General features: G+C 33.8%; 1 protein-coding gene across 1 annotated transcript; it reads right to left on the bottom strand.

Moving 5' to 3' along the window:
* Window positions 1–853: 853 nt before the first annotated feature.
* Window positions 854–2,112, bottom strand: LOC139852328 (uncharacterized). The gene is made up of 2 exons (XM_071841605.1): window positions 1,552–2,112; window positions 854–1,438 (listed from the first exon to the last, which is right to left on the bottom strand). The coding sequence occupies exons 1-2, from the start codon at window positions 2,110–2,112 to the stop codon at window positions 854–856; spliced, it is 1,146 nt and encodes a 381-aa protein (XP_071697706.1).
* Between the last annotated feature and the right edge of the window lie 6,107 nt (window positions 2,113–8,219).

Here is an 8,219-nt window from a genome sequence, read left to right as displayed (position 1 = left end):
TTTTAGCGTTAAAGTTAGTTGATCTATTTTGTAAAAAAAATGTTTTTCGACATCTTTTGGTAGCATTGAAGGGTTGTTCCTTTTAAGAAAGTTATTTCTTTTATCGTTGAAAACAAAAAAAAAGTAGCGCAGTAGTGGCCTATGTGGGTCCTACTGTTTGAGCGCAATGCACAAGTCGGTAAAGCAAGGTGGGTGTTATTATTTAGTATTTTCGGTGTTAGTGATGGGATAAATAATAAGTTAGAATATATGTATAAAGTGGGGGTTTGATTTGTATTTCAATGGAAGTTAAGGGGTTAGGTCTGTGAAAAGTGAAAAATTGAATAGTACTATTCATAACAAATAAGACAAATTTTGTCTATTAGTTATATTGGTAATGGTAATTAGTGACCATACTACTCTTTATCATGTAAAAATTGTTAAGGTGATCTTAGAAATTTAAGTCCAATCTGAAAAAAAGTCTTTTTAGGTGAGCTATATTTGCTAATCCAACTTAAAATGTGCTAAGACTGTTTCTAACCCTGCATGTGACATCACAGGCAGATTTGTACTTTTTGGCTCAAAAAGTGCATCTGCATGTGACATGGCAGTGTCAAATTTTGACCCCCCAATAACTCAAGTGTCAAATGCCAGTGTCAAATTCAGTAGGGTCCACCCGTTTTTTTTTTTTTTCAAATGATTTAAAATGGTAAATAAATACAACAAAATAAAATAAATTACATTAAAATGGTAAATAAATACAACAAAATAAAATAAATAACATTAATAAAAAAATACATAATTAATTTTTGATAAGAATTTAAAAGTACATAGACTGACGATTACATAGATTCAAAAATAAAAAATAAAAAAACTAATTCGAATTGCGAAAAGTCGGTGGAAGGTTCCAAATGTGCTCGACTAAATCCTCGGTGAGTTGGTTGTGCAAATCTCGATCCCTTATTTCTCTTGCGATGATATCTCGATCCCTGTTTCGTATACGTTCCATACCATTTTCCATTTCTTCGGTAGTGAATCTTTCTTCCCATTTAGAAAGTGCAAAACCGTTATCTTCAAGTATCATGTTATGTAATATGATACAACATTCCATCACTCTTCGCATCCTGTTAACGCTCATACTTCGTGAAGCTAGGCGTATAATATGAAAACGACCTTGAAGAACCCCAAATGCCCTCTCTACATCCTTTCGGGCACTAGCTTGAAATCTTGTAAACTTAATCGTTGGTTCTTCAGTAGGACATGAATATCCTTTAACTAAAGTTGCCCAATCAGGATATATATCATCCGCAAGGTAATATCCTTTGCTATATTCATGCCCATTTACCTCAAATGGTGCGGATGGAAATGTTCCGTTCTTAAGTTTATCAAATATAGGTGATTGGTTCAAAACGTTGATATCATTGTTGGAACCCGCCATCCCAAAAAAAGCATGCCAAATCTACAAGTCATAAGAAGCAACAGCTTCAAGCATAAGGGTCGGTTTCTTGTGATCACCCCTAGTATATTGTCCTTTTAAAGCAACAGGACAATTCCTCCACTCCCGGTGCATACAATCTCCTCGTGAGCACTATACAATCTAGCAACATCGTGTGCATTCGGAGATCGCATGTATTCTTTTTTGTACAATGTAATAATACACATACAAAAGTAATCTAGACATATTATTGATGTTTGCTCACTCATTTGCAAATATTGATCCCACATATCGGGAGCGGTGCCATACGCCAATTGACGTATAGCCGACGTACATTTTTTTAAAGTAGTAAATGTAGGCCTACCGATAGCATCAAATCGTTGAGAAAAGTAAGTAAAATATTCTGGCATATTATCACTTTGGAAAGTAGTAATACCTTGCACTATCTGGAGAAATAATTGTATGCACATGCGAAAACGACGTTTAAATTTTTTGTGTGGATATTTTGGCGTCTCACAAAAATAATCATCCCACAAACGTTGTGCAGCAACCTCCCGTTCCCTAGGGATGTAACCTCTAACTCTCAGAATAGATAGTGCCGATTCGACTTCGGAATCATCATCTTCTATTTCTTGAATTAATTGAACAATCCGCAAATCTTCGGAGTCAGAATTAGACCCCCGTAACCTCGAACCCATTTATAAACTAATAGACTTTTGTAAAAAAAATAAAAAGTAGAAAGAAATAGAGTGAGTAAGAATGAATTGTGTGAAAAATGATATGATTGTTGGGGTTTAAATAGGAGTAAAATGGAGTAAAAATTGAATTTAAAAAAAAAAAAAAACCAAAAAACGGGTATATATCCGTTGGGTAACGGATATATTACCCCACCCAATCAGATCAAGCCAGCACACCATTTGAAGCCCGTTTTTTTCAGTCAAATCGTCGACTGACGCCCCCCAACGTCAAAAACTGACGCCCCGTTAATGGCGTCAGGGGCGTCACTTCCTGCCAGCGAGTCTGACGCGGGCCCATCTGACGCCGCGTTGGAAAGAATCTAATGGAAAATCACATCACATTTCTGTTTTCATGTCTTATATAAAGAAAACAATTGAAAGTTCTAATTATGTCTACTATCTTTTGACGTATACTACATTTTTACGTAGAGCTGTAGACATCGTAGGACAAAGTTCACTTTTACAGTTTTTTCTATATTTTGCATTTAAAAGAAAGAGATTCTCTTAAATAATCATTAGTACAAATTGATTAATATACAATTACAAAGGGAGAACAATATTAGATAAAAAAAAAAAAAGTTAGCAAAAGTCGGTGAAGAGTGATTTGGCAAAACAGAAAACCATTTTGACACCAAGATTTTGGTTTTGCTCTCTTGCTTCCTACTACACACCCTTTCCCCCTTTCACTCATTTCCTTTTTTTTAAGCAAACAATCTTTTATTAGATTAATATTAATATTAATATTATGTACAATGGGGATCTATAGCTAAACAGCCAGAAACAAACAGAAGGTATGAACATTAATTTTGACAGAATGGAGTAGATTATTAACATTTTTAGGCGTCAAATTCTTCTTCTATCATTGATCAGCGATCATCGAACATACTTGAGATTATTCGATTCCTTCTTTATTTGGAGGGTTTGCATCAAAGATCTTTGGGTTTGTTAACCAATTTTGCCAATCTAGGTTACCTTTTTTCCACCGACAAGAGATCCATTCAAACTTTTTCGATTGAATGTCAGCAACCATTTTCGCGTAGCGTACACGACTTTTTCCCAAAAACACGTTCATTGCGGTTCTTCCAAATTATATATCTAGTTGTCCCCTTTCACTCATTTCATTACTAATTAGTTACTCCCTCCGTCCTCCCATAATTATCCACATTAGTATTTTGAAATGTCATGTTTTAAGTGTCCACTATGTATTTCAATCAATCAGAATAAGTTATTCTGAGAGAGGGATGAAATCTGATTAGTGAACAATGAAGTTATTGAGATTTTCTAAAACCGTGTACAAAAAAATTGTGCATTTATAATAGAACATACGTAGTATTAATTATTTAGTTACTATTAAGACATACGACCGAGAGAGAAAGGCTCCGCATTCTCCAGCGACAACTTCTAAAGAATGTCTTCATTTATTTTTTACTTTTTTTTCTTTTCATAACATGACATTTGTAAGAACTGGCATTGCCGGTTTAAACACCAACAGTATGCACATTTTCGATCCAATAAGTATATCCATTCACGTATCCATTTTCAGAAAGACAAATAAGTAATGAGCATAAGCAAGACTTAGTGTCAGACAAAATGGTAAATGGTTCATGGGTTTGGCATTGGTAAATGGTTCATGGGTTTGGCATTGGTCAAGGGATGATATAGGGGCTCGAAATGCTTCGTTGTTATCAAACTTGGAACTTGAACTTCAACACGTTCAAATGTCGAATCGAGAAGATAGATGGGTGTTTGCTCTTAATTCGGATGGGTTATATACCGTCAAAGACACGAGGGTTAATATCGATAAACAGTTGCTACCATGTTTACAAGTCGCTACCACATGGATAAAGTTGGTCCCGAAGAAACTTAATGTATTTTGGTGGAGATTCAAGCTCGATTCTCTTCCTCTACGTTGGAACCTTTCCTCTAGAGGTTTAGAGTTAACGTCGATATCATGCCCAGTATGCTCACAGGGAGTCGAAGATCAAAATCACTTGTTTTTTGATTGTGAGATTGCTAGTGACATATTGAGGTTGACACGTGTTTGGCTAAACTGCGGATTACCTCACTGCATTTCATGGATAGACGTCACAAACTGGATCGATGGTTCGTCTATGTCAAACGATAACAAGTTGCGGCTGACCGTGGTCATCATCACTCTCTTTTGGGCGCTTTGGCGATTTAGGAACGGCATTGTATTCAATGATATTGTAATTCGTAGATGTAGTTTGTTTGATTCCATTCAATTGTTTTCTTTTCGTTGGTTGAGAAACAGAGGTCATAGAGTTTTTAACTGGAACTCGTGGCTTCAAAACCCGTTGTATTTTTCTCTCTTAGCGCCTTGCTAGAGAGCGTTTTTTATTTCATATTCTATTGCCGTTAAAAAAAAAATTGAGCATAAGCATTCCAATTGAAAGAGAGTATTAATTGAAGGTATATATTTTTAGCTTTAATCAAAAGAAACCGATACCACTAAATTTAGTCAATTACGGAGTATAAAAGTTTAAAATCGAAAAAAACCTATGTTAGTAATTTAAAATATTAAAATATAAGATTATATTAAACGATGCCTTTAAAATTTTCATTCTATACCGTATATATTTCAAATAGAGCAAGCTATACCTCGTGCAAAAACAGCTGTAATATTTAAAGAAATTTATTAAATTATGTTCTTGTCTAATCCAAGAAAGTTAATAACGGAATAATGGCACTAATTACAACAACTGTAATATGATGAATTTAATAAATACATCGCAACACCTTTCTAATTTAAGGTCTACATCTTGTCCCAAAGAGTAAAGACAAAGAAAATTGAACCTTACAGTTGAATTTGATGCTCCTGACAACTAAAATGGTCATGTTTATTTTTATGGGATGTCTATTTTTATAAGGACATTTGGAGATTTGGAGATTGATTTTTCTTATTGTAGTCATTGTGTTTAGGGTAAAGATTAAGGTAGGCAACTATCGAGGCATTGCCTGAGTGATATAAGTTCTGGGTTGGATATGAGTCATAGTTGGCGCAGCTTCGAATTCAAGAGAAAGTTTTTTCAAAGATTATGTTGTGGTAAATAAAGGTGTATGCTCTAAGTCACCCGGTTCAATCCAAAGCACATCGGGTAACCAATGTGGCGATGATGTGTTAAGAGTTTCCTCCTAACGCGCGTGTGTGTGACAAACTGATTTAAATTTAAGTACCTAGAACGAGACCAAAAAAAAGACCTTTAGACTCTAACGAACAATAATAATAACCTATTTAAAAAAAAACGTCAACTAACGTCATATCAATAAACATAAAGACTATAGAATTAGAATTACATACCGTATTTGCTAACATATGATTCTTGAAGTTCTTCACGCATTCTTGTTAGCAAGTTGTTTAATCATCTCTTGACAATTTATACTCTCTAAAATTTCATTCTCAATGGTCAACATCGTCAATCCACTCGGCCTTATATCTTATCATATAAATAGAATGGCAAATTGTCCAGAAAGGTAACATAAAAATCACTTTTTCCCGATAACGGGTATATCAATTTTTTCTTTGCCCATAAAGGAGTGTGATTTCAGTTTAATGCTTAGAAAGGTGTGTGATTGCAAAATGGTTGCAATTGAGGTATAATTTGACACCTTAGAATTTTTTTTGTATTTTTTTGTTGACATGTAATTCCATGTCATTTTTTATATATTTTTTTAATTCCGTATCAATTTTTTAATTCTATCTTCATATTCTTCAATTACAAGCTCAAAATAAAACCATTATTAAAATCACAAATCAGTTAATATCAGCAAAAAATTCGCAACAAATTCCGGCCAAAAATATTGAATGTCATTTTTCTCGTCATTACATCAACAAGACGAACAACAACAAATTGGATATGAAAAACTTTAATATGAACAACAATGATCAACATGAACAAGAATAATATGAACAGCAACAATTCTTGTTCCTTTTCAAACCCATTAAATGGTGAACAACAACGATATGAGCAACCACAGTATGAATAAACAACCATCGTTATCAACAACCTGAAAGTAATCAACTGTCAATCTGATTAACAACCCGGAAGTAGCCAACCGTCAACCGTTATCAACAAGGAAGTAAGAACTAGATCTGATATGGACGATTTTAGATGAACAACTACAATCGAAATCTAAAAACTAGATTCGAAATTAATACACTTTATATGAACAACTACAATCGAAATCGAAATGGACGAGATCTGATTCCGGTGTTGTTATCTGATTCCGGTGACCATCATCTGATTCCGGTGTTGTTCATCTGATTCCATGAAACTACACTCCTACTAAGATTTTGTTCAGGACCATTTTAAGCGACTTGAATCGGGAACGAATTCAAATAAGAGTTAATCTCCAGTGTTCTTAATTGAAGATAATTTCATATATGAGTTAAAATATTTGGATCCTGAACATTCTGAATGATTTAAACGAAGGAGTATAAGTAAAAATTAAATTAAATAAAAATTAATGATGTGGCAATAGACATACACACATGGAATATACACATCACCAAAAAGAAAAATTAAAATTGCCAAATGTCAAAAATTACCCCAATTGCAACCATTTTGCAAGCACACACCCTTCTAAACATTAAATTAAAATTACACTCCTTTATGGGCAAAGAAAAAAATCGATATACCATTTATCGAAAAAAGTAGTTATTATGTTACCTTTTCTAAGCAATTTTCCCTAAATAGAACAACATACAAATCAAAAATCAGAAGTTATTAAGATTCACCAACAATCAAAGATATCAAAGACGCTAACATAAAAACACATAATCATCTACATTATACAACATCTATAACTTCGATGAATTCAAATAAAAGTAATTAAGTAACAAATAGAATACAGAAAGACAATGGTGAGTACTGAGTGCCAACATAACTACAAACTACTTAAATTAGGCATTATCATAATTCATAAATTGTAAATTGTAAATGACTTCAATAAACCATGTTGTAAATTCATTGATTAACAATTAACAAACAATTTTGAAATACGAAGTAAACATTTGCATAATTGTTTTAGAAAATTAAATAACACTTACTAATACATGTAACAATAATAGAGATGAGAGATCGATAAAAGTCATGAAACAAATCCATGAAGCGGAAGTAGAAGGCAGAACGGCCAGAACCAATTGAGAGTTTAAGACGATGAAGCAAGTTGAGCGACCGTAGCTTATTGCTTAAGCTTGAAGCCTGGAACTGTCGTTGCTTTTTCTTATTTTTGGGCCTTAGTATAGCCGGTGACAAATGAGAGTATTTAATGTCGAAATAGCCGCTCGAAAAAAAAGATTACGGTAGGTAGAAAAAAATTAAAGAAAAAAAGGGTAATTTTTAATGTTTGAATATAGTAAAAACTAGAAACAAGTCCGACGGCGCGATGTTGCGTGTGCATTTTGGTTGGCTATTTGTGGACCACCACTGCCAACAACATCTAGACTATCACTTCTGACGGTCGAAATTTCCGGAACCAATTATAATTTTGAGTGGTGGTTGTGGTTGGTAGATAAAATGACAAAAAGCAAGTGAGAATGTAGGTGGGGAACCATTATAAATATCTAGAAATCGTTAACCGACAGCGTAATATTAGTGTCTGTAAATGTTAACGTAATGTAATTGCGCCTAGGATAGCATTTATATGATTAAATTGCAGTTGCATACATACAAAAGATAGAGTGAGCACATTTGATGTTGGGCGCACATTTTGAAAATAAAGAGATAGATCCAAATCACAACTATAATGGACCGGAATGCAAGTCAACCTTATAACGGTCAATTTGACATCAGATACCATGATAACTGTAACGCCCCTAACTTACAAAGCTCTAATAATTGATATACAAAGGAACTCAAAGGACAAAAGGGCGTTAACCGTATTCAAAGTCAAACCATAATCTAAGTCAAAATCAACCGACGTTAAACTAACGGTACTAAAGTTAAAAAAAAAAAAAAAAAAAAAAAAAAATAAGGCAAATGTGCTAAGTCCACTTCATGTCCACACTCTTCCCTCGTTCCTAACCCCCATCTGGTAATTAGTTCAGG

Source organism: Rutidosis leptorrhynchoides, chromosome 1 (assembly GCF_046630445.1).
Source record: "Rutidosis leptorrhynchoides isolate AG116_Rl617_1_P2 chromosome 1, CSIRO_AGI_Rlap_v1, whole genome shotgun sequence".
Lineage (NCBI taxonomy): Eukaryota > Viridiplantae > Streptophyta > Magnoliopsida > Asterales > Asteraceae > Rutidosis > Rutidosis leptorrhynchoides.
Note: the sequence above shows the minus strand (reverse complement) of the source record. Positions and strands in the feature narration are given on the sequence as shown.